The sequence below is a fragment of the Arachis stenosperma genome, chromosome 9, assembly GCF_014773155.1.
Source record: "Arachis stenosperma cultivar V10309 chromosome 9, arast.V10309.gnm1.PFL2, whole genome shotgun sequence".
In the NCBI taxonomy this organism is placed as follows: domain Eukaryota; kingdom Viridiplantae; phylum Streptophyta; class Magnoliopsida; order Fabales; family Fabaceae; genus Arachis; species Arachis stenosperma.
In genome coordinates this window covers 75,061,026-75,082,317 of record NC_080385.1, presented here as the reverse complement: position 1 = coordinate 75,082,317, position 21,292 = coordinate 75,061,026, and the positions used below count along the sequence as shown (strand labels likewise).

General features: G+C 37.9%; 1 protein-coding gene across 11 annotated transcripts in view; it reads left to right on the top strand.

The window, feature by feature from the left end:
• Positions 1–6,206: 6,206 nt before the first annotated feature.
• LOC130950732 (sister chromatid cohesion protein PDS5 homolog B) overlaps positions 6,207–21,292 on the top strand; it is a 31,981-nt gene continuing 16,895 nt past the window's right edge. For all 11 annotated transcript variants that reach the window (XM_057879294.1, XM_057879299.1, XM_057879295.1 and 8 more), the window contains exons 1-17: positions 6,207–6,465; positions 6,681–6,906; positions 7,215–7,445; positions 7,648–7,829; positions 8,128–8,254; positions 8,728–8,955; positions 9,074–9,290; positions 9,402–9,547; positions 9,622–9,779; positions 9,862–10,011; positions 10,082–10,130; positions 12,378–12,566; positions 15,536–15,715; positions 16,746–16,885; positions 17,106–17,226; positions 17,948–18,088; positions 18,186–18,263. In XM_057879294.1, coding sequence (XP_057735277.1) covers positions 6,811–6,906; positions 7,215–7,445; positions 7,648–7,829; positions 8,128–8,254; positions 8,728–8,955; positions 9,074–9,290; positions 9,402–9,547; positions 9,622–9,779; positions 9,862–10,011; positions 10,082–10,130; positions 12,378–12,566; positions 15,536–15,715; positions 16,746–16,885; positions 17,106–17,226; positions 17,948–18,088; positions 18,186–18,263 — 2,433 coding nt within the window. In that variant the 5' untranslated portion in view covers positions 6,207–6,465; positions 6,681–6,810. The remainder of the gene's footprint in view (positions 6,466–6,680; positions 6,907–7,214; positions 7,446–7,647; positions 7,830–8,127; positions 8,255–8,727; positions 8,956–9,073; positions 9,291–9,401; positions 9,548–9,621; positions 9,780–9,861; positions 10,012–10,081; positions 10,131–12,377; positions 12,567–15,535; positions 15,716–16,745; positions 16,886–17,105; positions 17,227–17,947; positions 18,089–18,185; positions 18,264–21,292) is intronic.

Here is a 21,292-nt window from a genome sequence, read left to right as displayed (position 1 = left end):
CTTTAAGTACGTATAATCTACTCCTAAGCTTGAGGTACGTCAAATGGCTTGATCAACATCAACCCATAAGGTCTAACCTCACTACTAATTAACCTAGTAGTAGGCTAGTATCAATGGCTATCAAGTTGATCACCAAGGGTTCTCAAATCACCAATTCATTGAGACCCAATGACTCAAGGTCACTCAATTCCCTTAGCCTAGGTCAAGAGTAAAGGAAACTACTCAAAAACTAGTGAAAGCATTTTAACAAACACCTAGAGTGTAAGAAAAGTAAACATCATCAAATGCAAGAATTAGTTAAACCCATGACTAACATAAACAAGAAATCAACAATAGAAATCAAGATTAACATAGAAGAGCATGGAAACATAAAATTGCATTAAAGAAAAATAAGATCCAACAATTGTTCATAAACATAAAAGAGAACAAAACAAGAAATTAACAAGAGAAACTAAGAAGATTTAGACAATAGAACACTAAAATATAATGAGAATTAAAATCAAAACAAGAATTGAAAGAGAAATTTGAGAGCGATTAACCTAATTTTACCCTAATTTCTATCCTAAATCTAGAGAGAGGAGAGAGTCTCTCTCTCTAGAATTCTACCCTAAAACATGATGAAAAAAAACTTGGTTCTTTTCCCCTTCAATCCTTGGGTTCAATAGCATCAGAAAATGAGTTGGATTGAGCCCAAATGAGCTAGAAATTGCCCCTAATGAGTTACCCAAAATGGACCCACGCTGCTCCATCGGCATGCACGCGTACAGTGCACGTGTGCGTCCCTAGACATCAGGCAACTATGGCAAATTTTATATCATTTTGAAGCCCGGGATGTTAGCTTTCCAACACAACTGGAACTGCCTCATTTGGTCCTCTGTAGCTCAAGTTATGGTCGATCGAGTTTGAAGAGGTCAGGCTTGACAGCTTTACGGTTCCTTCATTTCTTCATGAGTGCTCCCACTTTGCATGCTTTTCTCCTCACTTCTTCCATCCAATACTTGCTTTATGAACCTGAGATCACTCAACAAAGTTTGGGTGTGTTTTGCAAAGCAATTGTGAAAGTTGTGATTTTGGGTAAAAGTGGAATTTTGATGAACTTTGCTTGATCATAACTTTTGCCTCGGTTTTCAAAATTGGTTAAAAGTGGTTTGAAATTAAAGATCTTTGAAAACCCTTTAAATCGATATAAAGTTTGTAAAATTTGAAATTTTGTAGAGGAAGTTATGATCAATCAAAGATTTGTGTTGAAAACTGGAAAATTTGTAAAGTTACAGAATTCTGAGTTTTCTGGTATGTGCGCACGTACACTCTGCGAAAAATTGAGGCCTGTGCGCACGCATGGACTTGTGCGTCCGCACACGCAGAGACAGGCATCCTACTTGCAGCGCTGGCACCGTCTGTGCGCGCGCACACCAAAGGAAAAATCGCAACCTGTGCGCACGTACACGTTGGAGAGGCCAGTCTGTTGGGGGCGCTCGCACAGGTTGTGCGAGGGAACAGACCCTTTTATGTTTTTGACATCTATGCGTACGCACACCCCTATGCGTACGCACACTTTTAAAATTTCCTGGGCGTGCGCACACACGCCCCTGTTTTGTTTTGTTTTGTTTTCAACTATTTCACCTTCCCGCGAGGTTGTGAGCTTCTATAACACCTTTTTAAGACTTTTGGGCATATTTTTGGGTGTTCAAATATGGGAAATGGTTTAAGGGTATAGATATTATTATTTGGGAACAGTTAGCAAATGGAGTGCTAGGTTTCTGTTGTACTGGGGAAGGTTTGATGATGTATGTTGAATGGTTGATGAATGAGATGTGAGATCAAGGAACTGAAAAGTAAAGGAATAATGGTTGAGAAGAGTCGAGGACTCTGGATGAAGTGATAAATTCATTCTTGTACTAAAAGTGTTTTTGAAAACCACTATACTACTGCTTTATACTGAGGTTACGAGACGTTATGTGCCCGGCAGGGACGGTGGTTAATCCCGCCTATCGAGGTAGCGGCGGCGACGTGAGGACGGTGGTTAATCCTGCTTGCGCTTAGATGTGAGGTCAGAGGCAAGAGATCCCGCTCACATCCTTTCGGATCATCAAAGTGTACATGCGCAAAACCCTGGATAGTGATCCGAGCACTATATCTCGGGGGTTCCCATACCATGATTCCTAAGGGCAACATCTCCATGGAGATGTGTCGGGTTGGCAGTTGAACCGACAATGTGATATCACAGCCAGTAGGACAGGCATTCATCATATGCATTTTCTACTTATTTGTATGCTTTTCCGACTGGATATTGGATTTCCTATCTGTATAACATGTCTAATTGCTAATTGTATTAATTGCTATATATGCTTCTACTTGTGGTTTACTTGTGTTGTATATACTTGTGCTTTGGTGGAGATGAGGAGGTTTGGGAGGTGGTGGCGATGGGATCGCATGGCGGATCGGTTGGTGACGGCTGTGGGACAGCGGTGTTTGATTATAGTAGAAATTCCCTTAGATAGATGACCCTGTTATGGTACTACGGCTTAAGTTGTATTAAGAAATTACATATTATGCTGTTTTGGTTTAGTATGTTTTAAGTTGAATTCTTGTGACGGATATGGAGTCTAGGATTGCCTTTGGCGTCTTGGGGTCTTATATCCTACATCACTGGGCACTGTTACCATATTGAGAACCTCCGGTTCTCATACCATATCTTTGTTGTATTTTCAGATGCAAGTCGCAACCCACCTCGGTGAGTTGTCTGATTGGTGACAGGAGTGGAGGATCTGGACTATCTTTTGGAGTCTTTTGCTTCATTTTATATATCTGTCTCTCACTTTTGTATTTAACTTTGGCCTAGAGGCTTGTATTGAGAGAACAAAACTTGTATAAGCTATTTTTACTGTCTAGTTTCATATATGGTATGTATCTTGCTAGCCGGCTTAAACTCTGCAAGTCGTGGCTAGTTTCCTATGATATTATACTATTATACTTTGATGTTGTGTTACTCGACACCTGTTTCTTGTACTTTAAGTTAGAATCATCGCTAGTACGTTTTGCGCTTTTCAAAATCCTGTTTTTGAGCTATATTCTTCATCGGGCTTCTAGATAATATTAATTCCTTCTATAATATATATGTATAAGCTTAGAACTGTCGGAACCTTTGATTAACCTTTGCTTTACGAGCGAGGTAAGGCTTAGGCTAATTAGCGTGTTACACTCTCGGTAGCCTTCCTACGCATGAGTGGGTTAGGACAGAGTAGTGTCCCATACCACTCCAGCCATAGGGACTCGTCTGGTATCGGTGGAAACTCTATTTCGTACACCTTGAACACAGCCTCCTGCCTATAAACTGGATGAATATTCGGAGCCCACCGATGCTAGCGGCGGCACACCCGACAAGCGCATGACGGCATGGGTAGTGGAGAGCCTGAAAGAGTTCACAGTCACACGAACCCGCTGATAGCTGAACTTGGAAGGAACCTTGCCACCAACCCTCGAACGGCTCTAACTCTTCCACGACAAACACAGAATCCCGCCGATCAAAATGTGTAACACACATTTTCGGGATGCCTTCTCTGTTCTTCTCAATGGCTGCCATCAGCCTCTGGAAGAACCAGTCTCCAGCAGCCAGCTGTGATTACGCCTCCCTTCCCTTTGTGACGAACAACTTCTGTAACACTTTGTACGTGATGCGCACGATGGCAGAAATCGGCAACTCCCTGCCCTTTGTAGCCATATCTCTGGGTTGAAACGGCCAGCCCAATCCGCCATCCCAGGCGATAACCCTCTTAAGGCATCCATGTACCACTCGTACCCAGCAAGGTATCGCTTGCCCTCGGCTGACTTAAAACAAGTCATGAAGTTCGCGGCCATGTGTCTAATACAGTAAGCGTGGAACTGCCTAAGAGGATGCCAACCACTATCTTCGGCATTGAGTGCAGCCTTGATGGCTTGCGATCTATCGGATATAACCAACAGGCCTTCTTGTGGGGTAACATGGCATCTCAGATTAGTAAGGAAGAACAACCAAGACTCCGTACTCTCAGACTCCACAATGGCAAAACCAATAGGCAGGATATTGCTGTTGCTGTCTTGTGCCACTGCAATAAGCAACACCCTACCGTATCTGCCATACAGATGCGTGCCATTGACGGAAACAAACGGCTTGCAATGCTTGAAAGCCTCAAAATAGGATGGGAAAGCCCAAAATACTTTGTCGAACATGCTACAGTCGCAGACCAGAGATGCCTGTCGTAGTACGTACGGCCCGTAGTTCACAAGTAGTTCTCAGGAAACAACTATGCAGCACCTGAAGCAGTTTCGGCACCTTGTTATATGACTCCTCCCAATCCCCATAGATCTGAACAATTGCCTTTTGCTTCACCATCCACACCTTTTTGTAGGAGGGTTTGAAGTGATAGCTTTGTCAGACCGCACCTTGCAGGACAAGGATGCTGACGGATGGGTTAGACTGTACCAATGGTAGAATGACTTTGCAGATCAGACTGCTATCCAACTGTCAATGGTCTTGGGACATGGTGGTTGTTAAACAAGTGTGGACTCCATCAACCTTACAGACCTCCCTAATGAAATAAAACAGCCATGGTTGGAAACTGCTTAATATATAGCAACCATAAATGAGTAAGTACGCCTCAATTAAACTTGAACTCACTAGTATCCGAGGTTCTGTTGAAGGACAATGCGGAGACTCCATGGACACCCATTTGCAGCTTGACGATAATGCACAAGGTACTTTAATCAGTCTGATTCGATCACCCGGTACTCAGCACTCCTGCGAATACTGTAGTTTTGCACACCTTGCATCACTGCATCTCGGCATTTGAATCTGTGATCGACCCAAAACTCTATACGACCGTCTAGGTTGTAATCCTCTTCCTCCATGTTGAAAAACGAAGTTCTCTCATGCATGGCATCCAGATCCAATGTATGATAGTGACTTGGTACATTTGATAGTGCCAGAATTGGGTGGGAAAAGGTAAAACATGGTGCACCGCTGTCTTGGCGGGCGTCTTCGGTACAAACTCCTCCTCATCGCCCCCTTTAGAGGAATCACTATCGGCAACGTACTCTTCGTCGGAGTCTTCCTCACCCACCTTCATGTCTTCCACTGGAATGGCGACATGAATGGGTGGTGGTGCGAGAAGTCGGTCGTCCTGAACACATAGGTTGAGTGTACAGAACCACCACCACCAACATCTCCAACCTCGACAGACAGCTCCATCACTTGTTCTGTCATGATTCTTCATGGATGTCAAACATGAGTCGCACATGCTCGTCCCCCAGAAGGCGAAATAGTCGAAACCAGAAAACTCCATTACTAGCGGTGCTAGCAACCTATACCCCACCCTTCCAACCTCCCTCGTCCCTGTGCCACCAAAGTTGCTCAATATCAAACTCTTCAACTTGGACAACGAACTTACATGCCGAATGGGCAAGAATGTCAAATTCTCACACTCAAATATCACCCTATGGTTGCCATTTCTCATACGACAATTGGGGTAAACACACACAACTATATATAGCCATTTTTGCCTTCTTTTTGTGAGAAAAACAGAAAGAAAAAATATATGAAATGTATATGGAGAATATCTAAGGATTGCACATCCTTTGATAGCTGCTTAAAATTTGTCTTATTGTATTTCGTTTACATTATAAATGCAATGATTTAACATGTATCTCATTTACAGTGTAAATGAGATAACTTTGTACGAGATAATATTTCGTTTAAAATGTAAACGAAATAAGATTTGGAGACGGATTTTGGTAATAACTTTTAAAATGATGTATTTTAATAATTAATACATTTATTTAATTTATTTAAACAAAAAATCTTTTTTGTTTTTACTACAAAAAATGTATTAAATATATTAAAAGTAAAAAGATATTTTTTTTAACAATTTAATAATACTGAAATAAATTCTAAACAAAATGTAATTTTTCAATTTTTTTTAATTTTTAATATTATTATTGTTTTTTTTAAAAATTTATTAAATATACTAAAAAATAAAGAATTTATTTTTATTAAAAAACTTTTCTGACCACTTAGTATTAATCAAACAAATTCTAAACAATATAACATTTTAAATTAATAATATAATAATTATAAAAATGATAAAAACCGCCAGAACCAATTTTCATGATACTCTCTATTTTTAAATCAGTAAATCAAAGTATCAAATTCAAATCCGATTTCACCAGAAACCGAAAAAAAAAAAATCGGAATTCACCAGAGACATTCTTGAATCCTAAACCCTCGGAGACGCTCTCCGGCCTCCGCTCCTCCTGTACTGGCCGCCTCCGCCGCTGCTTCTGCTCCTTCCCCTCACGTTCGCTTCGTATTTGCTACGTTAGTGGTCGGTGGTGCTCCATCGTTGCCTGCGCTTCTGCTCGGTCGTCCTAATCCGCCATTCGCCCCTCCTTTTGCTCTGCCATTTCTTCCGCTTCCTCTCTGTCCTTCTCGTACATCTTCGCCCTCCATCTCCGTCGCATCTCGTTCAAAATTAAAATTAGCATTTATTATGGCTGTTAGTTACCTGTTTGTCACTTAGTCTGTTATTCTATCAGTTTTAATAATTTGATAATTGATACTCTGTTATTGATGTTACTCGGTTGATGGTTGTAGATCGTGGCTACTGAATGATTCTGAGTTGGTTTGAGTTTTGGACTTTTTTCAGGACTTCTGAGAATGCGTCAAGAAATAGAACTTTTAATTGTTATGAGCAGGATGTCTGAGAATGCATCAGGTGTTTGATTAGTTTTCTCTGAGAAGTTCTCGTAACATTCCTTTCGTTAATTAGCATCCTTATGGACGAACCCTTGCTGCAACGCCTGTCCGAACTCGGCATTCAACTTGCCCACCGAACTCGTCCGAACAAGGATTTCATTGTCAAATCGCTTCGAGTAAGCATCATCCTCCCTCCCTACCCGCATTCTGTACGTGACATGCGTGCTTCAATTTTCTATTCTTTTTTGTTTCTTTTCCGTCCATTTTTTCTTTTAAAATTCTTGCTTGGTTGATATTCCTTGTTTTTCGGAAGTGGAAATCGATGCTATTACCATCAATTGTTTTTTAAGAAAGTCTCTTACCTTGCTACCCTACTTTAAGAAACGAGTTGTTGATAGTACAGTAGTAATCCAAGTTAAGATGAGGAGTCTTTGTTATTTGGTTTGTTTATTTTATCTTATTTTAACTTTTTGCACTTGAACAGGAAGCTGTAAATGCTTTGTGTAACTTAGAGCAGTCTCCTCAGCCGCAAAACGCTAAAGAAGCGCAGGCTGCTCAGAAACGAGAATCTGCTTTGAAGCCGCTGGTGGATGCTCTTTGTCGTGGTCTGCTTCGACATCCTGATAAAGATGTTCGGCTTTTGGTTGCTATTTGTGTCACGGAAATTTTTAGAGTCAAAGCACCAGAACCACCTTTTGAAGACAAGTATTTAAGGGTACTCATTATGCATAAAATAATTAAATACGCATATTATTATTATTGTTAAGGCTTGGGTTGTTTGTTTTTGTGTTTGCATAGGGGATCCCTTATCCCCAATTTGTATTATTATTATTATTATTATTATTATTATTATTTCGGGCTTGAGTTGTATTCGATCTTTTGTGCTGATTGGAAATGTATTTCTCATTCAATTTCAGGAGGTTTTTAAACTCATTGTTAATTCGTTTGCGGATCTTGCTGATATTGCAAGCCCATACTTCTCAAAGAGGGTTAAACTATTGGACACTGTGGCTCAATTAAGGTGTTGTGTGATAATGCTGGAGATTGACTGCGTAGATTTGGTTCTTGAGATGTTCAATATTTTCTTCTCTGTTGTGAGGTTGAGATCTACCTTTCCTTTCATCCTCTTTTTACTTGGCTGTTTTATTGGATTACATTGCGCGCGATTCAATTTTGTTATAACTTAGGTCTTGTTATATTGTCATGTATTATCCACGTTAACATTATCATATAGTGATAGAATGCAGTGGTTGGGAGATTTATTGTTCTTGACCTTTGATGCTTTTCCTGTGCAGCATCCACTACTTTAGTAATTAACAGAAACTTTATGTGTATCTATATTATTAATTATAATTGAAGAGTTAATGACACTTAATCTACTTCATCCCTTTTTGCAGCGATGATAGCCATGATAGTTTGATTTATTCCATGTCTTCTATAATGCTAAACTTGTTGAATGAGAGTGAGGAGGCTTCTCAGCAACTGTTGGAAGTGATTTTGCGAAATCTTATAAAGGGGAAAAAGGTAAGATATTTTTTTATGTTCATGCCTAGCTTTGATGCTTTATTTGGTTACATACTTGAGCAAATTTTTAAGGAGTACTGTACTAGCAGTGTGCTTGAATTTCCACTCAATTGTTTTGTTGCTAGTGATGCTTTCACAGTTTCACATAGATGAATTCAAGCGTTAACATCAGTTGAAGTAGCTTCTATTAAGGCTTCATTGAATACATGGGTTGTAAAGTTGGGCAAAATTCATCATTGAGTAGTTGGACAAAGCATCAGTGTACTATACTACTATAATATCAGTAATAGTAATTGAATACTTTATGCCGGATGTCCACCTTAATTGCTGGGTATAATGGCTCTTAATTATAGAGTACAAGTGCATAAGACATTTCTTTCTTTTTTTTTTCATCCAAAAAGACATTTCTCTTGAATTAAATGAAAGATAGCTTGTTTCATAATCTCACTTGGCTGTTACTTACCCAACAACAGGATGCAACTTCTGCTGCTTATCAACTAGCTGCATCAGTCATCAAAAGTTGTGCAGAAGAGGATGCACTGAACTCCCTAGTTTGTAGGTATCTTATATCCTGTATACATGCCCGAGATGCTATGGTCAGTGAGCTTAAAGAATCATATCATGAAATCATATTCAAGGTTTTTCAATGTGCACCTCAAATGCTAGTTGCTGTCATCCCAAGCTTAATTGAGGAATTGTTGGTATGTACACTTCAACCATTTTGACACTATTTATTTTCTTCATATGGATTGATGAATTGATGCCCCCCCCCCCCCCCCCCCCCCCAAAAAAAAAACAATTCTTCGACCCACTTCATAGGCTGATCAGGTTGATGTTCGGATAAAATCTGTTAATTTGGTTGGCAAGCTTTTTGCACTCTCTGAGCAGCTTGTTGCACAGAAGTATCACGATCTTTTTGTGGAGTTTTTGGAAAGATTTTCTGATAAATCTGTGGATGTAAGGATTAGTGCTCTACAGTGTTCGAAAGCTATTTATGTGGCCAAACCTTATGGGACAGAATCAGATGAAATTATCTGTAAGCTGCATAACATATGTTTGTTCTTGATATTTTTTACTTTTCATTGCGGTAAAGCAGTTTTGTTCGATGTACATAAAATTAACTTATGATAACTCTTCAACCAAGCAGCAGCTGTTGAAGACCGGTTGCTGGACTTTGATGACCGAGTGAGAATGCAGGCAGTTCTTGTTGCCTGTGATATTTCCAGGTCAAACCTGAAACTTGTTCCATCCACACTAATATCTCAAGCCACTGAGAGACTTCGGGATAAAAAGGCATGTGCTATTGAATATTTTTTCTTGCTGAGGAACAAATATAGGAATCCTGACTGGTACAAATGCTTTTCCAGATATCCGTCAGAAAGAGGGCCTTGAAGAAGATGATTGAAGTGTATCAAGATTACTGCACGGAATGTTGGAAAGGCAGCATGACAATTAGCGACCACTTTGAGAAGATTCCATGTAAAATTATGTTGCTTTGCTATGATAAAGATTGCAAGGAATTTGGGTGAGCTTAAGTACACTAGCTTGCTAATTAAATAAGAAAAAATAGAGTTTGTCAAATATAAATGTTTATTTTATATATTCAGGTCACAGAACATGGAATTTGTTTTTGCTGATGATTTGTTTCCTGAGAACCTTCCTGTAGAGGAGAGGACAAAGCACTGGATGCACATGTTTTCACTTTTTAGTTCTCAACATGAAAAAGCTCTGCTTACTATTTTGACTCAAAAGAGAAGGTACTGACCAATGCACTATGGTGAACAGGATGAAGATGCAGTGTTACTTACAAGTTGTTCTTGTTTTCAGGCTACAAAATGAAATGAAAAATTATCTGGCTATGAGGAAGAAATTGAAGGTACAAATATTGAATTACATTTACAATGATTGAATGTGAGGCATGCCTTTAGTCTTGTTTCCTTTTACTTTTGGTGTTTAGAAATAGGTAGAATACAAAGTTGTGAACATACCAGTGGTGGAAAGTAATATACAAGTATTGAAAGCAAGTTAATAAGTAAAAGTTGTGGAATAGATGCTTCCGGTTTGTAATTGCTGAGTGACACATCTGGGTGTGGAAAATAAGTAGCTTCTAAGACAAATGTATCTAAGATAATGATGAGGATAGTTACGAAGCTTGAATTCGTTGTGTACTTTTGTATGACAATGGAGCAAGAATGAAGGTTACCTAGCCAATAGCAATGTCTTGATCATTATTTGGCCGATATGCTGTTTACATGCTTTAGATTGAATTACCTCCTATCCACTGATGTGATGTCTATCATACATTCCAGTTAATGAAGACCTATTGCAGTTTTTCCTTTTTGATAAAAGAATATCATTAACGTAGAGAGGAATGATACAAGAAGATGGAAGGATAAGATATCCTTCTTACAAGAGAGAAAAAGGAAGCTATCAATGAAGTGTAGCTTTTCTATCTCTCAACATGTTTGTTGGGGTTTGTCCTTTGAAATCATAATCAGCTTTACATCAAAATAAGGCTAAACATTGAATCTCATCCAATGAAATTCGCTTGTCCAAAAATTTATAATTGAAGGTGTGAATTTGGCTCTAACGAAATGCTCCATTCCGTGGTGTATACTATGCATTGCCACAGATTTTGCCAACTCCCACCAAAGCTACCAACCAAAGTATCCCATAAAAAGTTAGGCATAAGACAACACGAAAAACAGATAAAATTTTGATTTTAAATTTCCCACTCTACATTAGGGGAGAAGCTATGTGTTCAAATTGTCATTGCTATTAATTTTGTTGAGCACAATTTTCCAGATGAAGGAGTTGATTTAGAGGGAGTTATGAACTTCTAGATGGATTTATCAAGGTTGAAAGAGGCTTAGATTTAAATACTAAGGAACTTCAAAGACGATTTACAACTATACACGCCAGGTGAATCAATAGAAGACACCGCTTATCATGGAGGACAAAGGAACATTATCATGGAGAAAAGAATGAATAATTTAGTGGACTCTATCATGTATTCTGTGAAAAGGGTAGATGTCCTAACAATATGGGTAGATGTCCTAACAATATGTAGAATCCTATTTAGTATAGAAGTTTTGGATTGGGAGTTTCAGAAGGAAGATAGGTGATAAGGAGTTTAACAACAATGAGAAAAGCTTAGAATGAAAGGAGTCTTCTATTCAATGGTCTTCCAAAATGTTAAAATGGGAACCATTACCCATGGTAAGCAAAGGTTTGAAGGTAGCATAACCTTGAGTAATGAGCTTTTAGAGGGTAGAAATTGTATGGATAGTAGAATTAGCATCCCTTACCATTCTTTTCCAAGTCATACCTACTCCATAAAACATGATGCGATATATGTGAGGCTCTCAAGGAAATTGCCGTAGACATTCCACTGTCAATATAGTGTTCCTAGACACTAGATTGTCAATATTCAAGCCTCCTTTTGTGGCCTACAACAAGTCTCCGAAGCCAAGTTCCCAACTCTTGTACCCAAAGAACCCCCAACAAGAATCTTAATGTATTATTTGTTTGGGGATTTGGGTAATGCATTAAGCAGATTAATTATCGAACAAAATTTATGGGTGTCTATTTTGGTGCATGTCCAAATTTTTCCCTGAATGTAGTGTAATAATAATAATAAAAAAAGCATCTCGCGTTGTAGGGTCCGGGGAAGGGCTGCACCCAAAGCCAAATACTATTGCTGGATTATTTTTGGTTTTCTTGGGATCCTTTATTTTAATCTTTTAGTAGATATGTTTACATTTTATAGTATACGTTGTTTTCAAATTTTGTTAAGAAATGTTGTTTTGCTCATACATTTTCTTAAATAATATTTTATTGCATATTTCTCTTTTTCGGGTGTAGTTATATTAAGTAAATCCACATTAGAAGAGGTTAAAGTACAAATGGATTGAACAAAGATATGCTCTATGATAGGGTATTGTGACAACATTTGATCTATGCAGTTGATCCTGCCTAGTAGCCGAATGCTTTGTTGTTGATAGTTAATAATTTAGGACTTAAATGATTGATGTCATAATGCTTGAGACAGCTCCTGTGCTTTCAGATCATAATTGTTATTCGAGAAATAATAGATCTTTTATTCTTTTTAACATATTTTCAGGGAGTTGGTTCTGAAGACCTACATAAGAAGATTGAAGATATTCTTGCAGAAATGGCTGAATCCTTCCCGGATTGTCACAAGGCTAAAGAGGGCCTTCGCAGTTTAAACTTGAGTAAAGATAATAAGTTGTTTAAATCAATTGAACAACTATTGGAGAAACAGACTTTCATAGTTAGACAAGCCAACCAAGTATGTTTTCTAGTTTATCCTATTACAGTTCTTGGTTAACATTATTTAGTTTTTTTATAACAAAATAAGGAATTTCATTAAGGTATTGAGTGAACAATACAAAGGAGCGGAGGAAAGGAGTTCCTCCCAAACCAAAGGAAATACAAATTAAAAGAAAACACACACAGACAAACTTTAATGAACTGCAGCTTTATAATCTCTCATGATATCTGAGAGGGAAAGTCCTTTTGCAAAACCATATGCTTTATGCCATATAGATGCTAAACACCTAATTTTATCCCAAACTACTACTTTCCTAAGAACCTTTCATTAGAAGTGTGTAGATTACCTATCATAGGAGGGTGTTTATTAGTCTTTGGGTGCAAAAGAAGGGGAAAGAGGTATATACAAGATAGCAAGGCGTTGAGAAAAAAGGACGAGAGAGTTGGATTAAGTTAAGTGCATTAAGGACAAGAATGGTGAGATTTTGGTCACATATGCTTTAACAAAAAGTGGAAGAGCTACTTTCACAATTTACTTAATGAAGGACATGAGATTTTTCCGTGTTTTGGTCGTTAACATATGAGGGAAGAAGACCAAAACTTTAATTATTAGGAGATTTGAAGAAAAGAGGTGCTAAGACGGATGAAGAAAGGTAGGATAGTAGGCCTAGGAAATATTTGATTGAAGTTTGGAAAGGTTTAGGTGGGAAAGTCGTCGGTTGGTTTAATCAAACATTTCAATGGGATTTAAAGTCTAAGAAGATGCCAAATGACTGGAGGAAGAGTATTTAGTTCCTATCTACAAGGATAAGGATGATAAACAACATTATGGAAACTACAGAGGGATTAAGCACATAAGTCATACCATGAAGTTATGGGAGATAGTTATAGAACGAAGATTGAAACAGGAGACACAAGTTCTTGAGGATTAGTTTTGTCCAAGTTCAAGGTGGTGTAATAAAAGAATTTTCCATTGGTGTAGAACTACATCAAGGGTTATGTCTTAATTCATATCTTTTAATATAGGTTTTGGAAGTGCTTACCGAGCACATCCAAGAGCTTGTACTATGGTGTATACTTTTTGTCGATGACATTATTCTATTCAAAGGAAAATTTAAGTCAGAAGCTATATTTGTTCAGAGAAGCTTTAGAGGTGTATGGTTTGCACATAAGTCATAGGGGAATATATGGAATATAAGGAATGTAAGTTCGGCATGATGAGGGAAAACACCAACACAAAAGTGAAACTTTGAAAAAGCACCCTACCACAAATAAAGAGATTTAAGTATCTTGGGTGTATTACACAGGACAATGGAAAAATTGAGGATGTAAAACATAAGATTCAAGCAGGTTGGTTAAAGTGGTGTCTTGTTTTATATAACAAAAAGTACCTTTAAAACTTGGTAAATTTTGTCGCACTGCCAATAGACTAGTTATGTTATATGGAATGAAGTGTTGGGTGACAAAAAGGTGAACATGAACATAAGTTTAGTGTGACAGAGATGAGAATGTTTAGATGGATAAGCGTACAATCACTGAAACACATTTATAGACAGAATAAGAAATGGGCATATAAGAGGAAAATTCGGAGTAGTATCTTCTGTTGAAAAGATGATAGAATTTTGTCTCAGGTGGTTTGGATATGTGGGGAGAAGATCGGCAGAGCATCCGGCTCAGAGGCTGGATCGGCCGCGGATAGGCAGGTAGTGAAAGGAAGAGGAAGACCTAAGAAAACCATACACGAAGTAGTCAAAAGAGATCTATGTGTAAACAATCTCACTGCAGACATTATACCCGATCGGGCATAATAGCGTCGCTTGATCCCTGTAGCTGACCATATCTATTAGGATAAGGCTTTGTTTTTGTTGTCGTTTCCCTTTATTTGAGATAGTAATTATGCTGGGTATGTAGTTCAATGTATATGTAAAACCATGAGCTGAGGAGGTTTTTCCTCAAAAATTCACAGAATAATCCTTGTTTAAAAACTGCTAATATGACCACCTCTGAAACTAACCATAGCTTGTAGTTGACCAGCAAAATTTGAATCTCTTGAAGCAACGTGAGCCTAGAGCTATAGCCATAGCTTGTAGTTAACCATAGCTTCTAGTGTTCTCTACTCCTGTTGCATGAGTCATGATTCGCTTTTCGATTTTAGGAATGGAGTGGGATTTTGATCTGGTGTTGATAGTAGTAACAAAACATCGTATTTGCTAGAAAGGCCAGCTATGATAGCGGAAACATGCTCTTGTTTGGAAATCAGACTTCCAGCGGATGTGAGAGCATTGGTGAGTGCACAGATCTAAGGATGTACTTGTTTAATAGTTGTGAGGTCTTCGCAACGTTGCTGAGCTCTATCTTGAGTTGATAAACATGAGCTCAAGCCTTTGAGGAGTAGAGCTTGAGCTTCGCCTAGCCTTGGCAAGTAAAGTCATGGTCGATGATGAGAGTGAGAATTAACCTCAGCCATATTGACATTGTGGGCCAAGTAATGACCATTTGCCGTATTTCTCCTCCCAAGTACCGCCTTTGGTTAGTCATACTGGTCAAGGTGAATGGTGCACGATCGATCAGGCTGTATATATAGTCGCTCTTGATGGCAGCCAGAACTTTGCGGTGCCATAGAAGAAAGTTCTTTTTATCGAGTTTGTGAGAGTGGGAATCGGTGGTGGAGTCACTGATGATGGGGGATTCTTTATTGTGGCTTGATGCGTTGGCACTTTTGGGAGCTTATGATACCATATTAGATCTTAGTGTGTGTGTGTGAGAGAGGGGGAAAAGAGAGAAGGAGGGGGAGGGGGGGGGGGGAGGGAAACACGGAGAGATTATGAATATTCTGTAGCAATAGCTTGTATAGGAAGTTACTCGGGGGTAGATTTCTTATGTATGTGATATAAACCCATAATATTTTTCATAATTATTGTTCCCTTTGTGGTTATTACTTCATCTTTTGATATTCAATTTTTCTATCTTGTTTTATTTCTTTTACAGGATGTTCTGCTGGGAATGATTGGAGACAACCATCCGTATCACGAATTTCTGCAATCAATCTTCTCCAGATGTTCAAATAACATTTTCAGCTCAGAGCATGTCCAGTATATCTTAGATTTTCTGTTGAATAACCAAAGTGGAAATAATCACTTGGAGGATTCTTCTGTGGATCTTCTTCTGGTAACTGAAGTCGCTACTTTCTTTTATTTAATTACTCTCTCTCTCTCTCTCTCTCTCTCTCTCTCTCTCTCTCTCTCTCTCTCTCTCTCTCTCTCGGGGGAGATTACAACCATTTTATCCCCTTTCAACAGTGAGTACTAGCTATGTTTTTTTGTCTACTATCATTGCTATTAACTAGTTCTTACTCTCATTTGATTTGATTTGATTTCATTCAACATCCTATATACTGTTGATTTGCTCTCAAGCATCTTGGGCCACTACCAGATATTTTTGGATGCTGAGTACGTTGCCAGATAGGTCGATATTTTTGTATCAGCAAAAGTACTTCAGTGCTGTAGTGACTATCTCTTAATGTGTAATGCTTACCCATCAGTAGCTTTTAAATACAACTCATAGTGTTTTATACTATATCATCTAATGAGATGGTAGTGTTTATAAAATTCTCAAGATACTTGAAGATGAATCAAACATTTTTTATGACTGGGTATACGTGTAAATTTTGTTTTACACACTGCATTTTAAAGCAACTTTGAAGAGTTATTTGCCTTATCAAGGAAGGGTAAATGATAAATCTAAACTCTCTTATTCATAATTAACAGTATGTTGTTACAATGCGCAGAGATCTCCTTACAACTGATCTCGCAAGTCTGTCATGGATTCACACCATCAATTTTAATATTTTCTTATGTTCAGGTTTTATATTTCAAGTTATGTGGGTATTGGTGGAGGTTGAGGATCAAACTGGTGAAAAAATTTGGTTAATGGGTTTGGTTTTTTTGGTCTGCCTTATTGGTTAAGCCATCAGGACCTAGGAAGGGTGTTGAGATATCCCTCTAAAACGGTCTTAGTCTTTATGTCAATGTAGTTAGGACAAAAGTTAGAGTTATGAACATGAATGATTTTACATCTACCAAATTTTTCTATATATACTATAGTGGCCAAATTGAAGAAAGCCTCTCTGCTTCTATTAGTCAGGCAATAGTATCTTAGTTGAATGCTTCTAGAGTTATTGACGTTGTTCTTGAACCAGGTTATTGTCAGAATTTTCCCTACAATGCTGAAAGGCTTGGAAATGCAGTTTCAAATGTTATTGGAACAGAAAAGTACTGTTAATGACAAGCTGATTGAGATTATAGCAAAGGCAGGAGCTCATGTTTCATTTAATATTAGGTAGTTTGCTTTCATGTCTTTATCTTGTTTGTGTGTTGTGTGTAATGTATGTAAAAATTGTTAAAAAATGCATGTTTTAATACAATTAAACATTCCAAAAGTGTGCTGTATCAAACTAATATTTAATTATCCATTTTCAGTATAAGCAAACTAATATTTAGTTATCAGTGAACTGATTTTTGGTTGCCATTCTAATTTTCTGTGTGTTTTCACTTTGCAGTGATATTTATCCATTTCTTAAGAAAATGTGCTTGGATGGAACTCGCACACAGGCCAAATTTTCAGTCTCTGCAATAGCTGCCATAACTACTGAGCAATCAGTTTTCTTAAATTTATACGAGGTAATCTTATAAGGATGCCAATGTGATTATAATTTTGATGGAGTAAAACACTGTGTTCATATTTTCCATCATCCATGTTTTGCCAAGAATTTTCCTGTATTGCTTGGATATCACAAGAAAAGAAACCGAATAATTTTCAGATTTTATATCTATCATCAATTGAATAATGTGACTACAATGAAAAGCCAAAACTCAAGGAATAGAAAAGGGAAAAGAAGATACTAAAGCATATATTTGGACAACTAGAATATGGGTTAAGGGTGTATTTTGGTCCTCGACAAGTAACTGGAGCTTACTTTTCTTGGGCATCATGCACTACAGAAGCAAACCTGCAACTTTGCTCGAGAGTGATCACTAATTATTAGACCAGTGGACTTTGTGGCCAAGGAAGTACACAATAAGGCCAAGTTACATGAAGAGCCTCTGATATCTTGTGTAAACTACATCGAAAAGTCAATAACTCAAGAAATAAAGAAAGGAAAGATACTAAAGCCTGTATTTAGACAACTAAAATAAGTGTTAACTGTTAAGGGTGTCATATAAAGACCAAAAACTTATTTTTTTATTCTAAACATTATTTTTTCAGAAGATTAATTTGTTATTCTAACTACTGGTACAAGTGTAGATTTTTAGCTGTTTGATTATAGGTAATTTAATTCTTGTTGATGACTGTTGATTCAAACTGTTTTCTTTTTATTTTTATTTTTTATTTCTTGCACAGGCGTTGATTGATCCTTTGTATAGCCAGTGGAATGTCCCGACAGTTTTGCAGTCCCTGGGTTGTATTGCACAACACTCTGTTTTGACTTTTGAAACTAGAGGCGAAGAGATCACATCATATATAAGCCAAAAGATTATTCAAGTAATTTAAATTAAACATAACTTATCTTGTTTATTCATCTTGCCGGAATAAGGCTAATAATCTGCAAATTTATTACACCTTCTTGATTTTTTATTAGATGGAGCACTTGGATGATGGTGATAGTGTGACATGCTTAGCTAATACTGCTCGATGTTGCGAATCTTGTCAATTAAAGGTTAGTATGACAAATCGGATGGTCTATTTGAATTCAGTAGTTTCTATTTTGGTGTAGATGCAGACAACAAAAGAGGGGGAAAAAATGAAATAAAGTTCAGATCCCAGTAATTGATAGTTGATGTCTTTATTATATTAGACAAATAGGAAGAGGTCTAACAGTTGTAATTTTTATAAGCTGCAGTCTCCTTGTAGTTTGACCACTATTAAGGAATTGAGTATGTATATATAAAATAACCAGAACATGTCCCGTTAGTTTGGATTGACTACATGGATGTGATGGTGCAATGATGTTTTATCACGAAGTCAAGGAAATAATAGGTAACTCAATAAATAATAGAATGACTCTCATTTTCTTGACAATAGATGACACCTACATATACATAGAAGAGAATAATAAATATAAGCACCTACTCAACTACTTTCAATAAATTCAACTACTGACGACTCTACCGATTTTCTCAACACTCCCCCTCAAGCTCTGAGTCTTTATACCATATTCATCAAGCTTGTTACATAAATAACTTACAAGAGATATTACTTGATATGACACTATCCCTATAGCTAAAGGTTACTAAGCTTTAAGCTTGTTACAATAAGACCCTTGAAAAAAAAGTATGATGAAGACTAAGACTGTTGAAGAGAAAAGAGGACCAGCTGGGATTGCCAGAGACATGCCATGCCACGGCCAGTAGGAACTGTTGGGACTAGCAGGGATTGTCCATATATCGACTGGGCCTGTCCGTGTGGTAGTGTTTGTAAGGCTCTGTTTGATAAGTGTCTGTCCAGAGACACAGACATAAGACATAAAGACTGGAGACAGAGACACAAAATACATGATTTTTTCAATCTTTAGTTTGGTAATGAAGAATAAGACGGAAGACACAAGATAATCTTCTATCAAAATGTCATTTTTATCCCTACATCACAACTACCTTTCCACCACTACTAATCACCACAACCACCATTCTACCATAAAAAACATTTCACTAAAATTTCCCCTTTTAATAATCTTTCTCAAAAATAAAAAGCAAAACAAATTCAAGAAAGGAAGACGAAGATACAGAAGGTGGCTAAGGTGGCAATGTGGTGGCTGGCCAAAGGCACACAGAGGTGGAGGTGGCAACACAAAGTCAGATGTCAAAGGTGAGCCAGAGGTGAGATGACAGACTCAGAAGGCAACGCTGCGGCAGATCTGGGAACCAAAGCAAATACTAAGATTGGGGTGGTGGTGCAAGTGGCAGAGGCATAGAGGCAGTGAAGATAGGGAGGTGTGGAAGAGGAGAGGCAACGGTGGTCTGGGTGGTTGGGAACGAGGAGGAGAGGCAGTGGTGGTTTGGCTAGAAGGAAGGGAGAAGGAGAAGATGAGAGATACGAAATTATAATCAGCGTAATTGTGGAATTATAAATTTAGAATAAGGGCATAGTGGCAAATTATTGCTTAAAATGTTGTGTTCATGTCTTAGTGTGCTTCCATGTCTCGTGTTCATTATTCGCCAAATCAAATGGTGGGCTTGTGCCATTCTCTAGGGACATGGACAACAACCAAACATTTTCTTATATTGTGTTTGGTAAAAAACATTGAACAAGACACAATAAAATTAGAAAAAGTCCATATTATCCCTATAATAAATTTTCTTTTAAAACAAAAAAAGCATCAGCCACCATTGCTGCCACTACCATTCACCATCTCCACCACCACAGATTCATCATCACACACAATTAACCACAAATCAGTCAGCAAAAATTTCACAAGAATCAACAAGAATATTTATTTTTCCAAAGAAAAAAGAAAAACGAAAGGGGAGGAGAAGGCAACGGAGGAGCAGATCTGTGAAAGGGGAAGAACCGAGGTAGAGGGAGAGGCGGCAATAGCAGACTCGAAGAGGAAGACGGAGAGGTGGCCGTGGGTGCCGCGAAGAGGGGGAGAGGCGACAGCCGCAGATCTGGATGAAGGAGGAGATGCTGCAGCAGTGGCGGCGGTGGCGGAAAGAGCAATGCTTGAGAGAGAGGATAGTGGCGGAGGAAAGATGGAGGAGGGAGGAAGGAGGATGGTGAGCATCTCATTGGATGGAGAAGGAGAAAGAGAAAAAAGGAATTAGGGTTAGGGATAAACTTGTTATTTTAAAAATTAATACGGGATAAAAGTGTAAAAAATTGTGTCCAATTGATTGTATCTGTGTCTTAATATTTTAGAGGAACACTAAATACATGTATTCTGTATGCATTTGTGTACATCTGTTAAAAATTTGTCTCAACAAACAAACAATTGACATGTACTAGCGCGTCTATGTCTCTGTGTCTTTGAAACCAAACGTTGTCTAAGACATGAATTTTTTTTTTAATTCCAACAATGTCCGTATTAAAATTTTATAATTCCAATACTATGTTTCTCTTATATCATCCTCCTCTTCTCCACCATTCCTCTTCTGTAGTTTTGTACTAGCAAGTACCACCTCCATCACCAGCACCTTGTATCCAACTAAGTGGATCAAATGACTTATTTCGGCTTATCTTGTATTATGTCAGCAATGAGATCATTCACACATAGTTCTCGTTTGGCCATCTCATAAGAGTATTTATAGGTTTTCTTCTGCCTTTGACGACTGGTCTATCTTCCATCTAATCTGCTTTCCTTATTAGATGCTCTACTAGTCTTTTCTGTGTGTTAAAACCTCCTAAGACAATATTCCACCATATTTGCAATAGTGGGTGCTGTTCCAACTTTCTCTTTCATATCGTCGTTCCTTATTCTATCTATAAACATATATTATTGTTCATTTGTATAAATATCCTCGTTTCATCCACGCTAAGCTTGTGTTCATGTTCACGCTTCACCGCATGGTAGAGCCATAAAATATTACCTTCATGTTTTAAAAGTATTTTTTGTTGCTTACAAAACCTGAAGCGCTCCATCATTTTGACCAACTCATTTGAATCCTAGAAAATACTTAAAAAGCTTTACTTTTGATATGATACTTTTTCTAATTTTTACTTTTGTTAGTATTCTCCCCTTTTGGCGTTGAACTT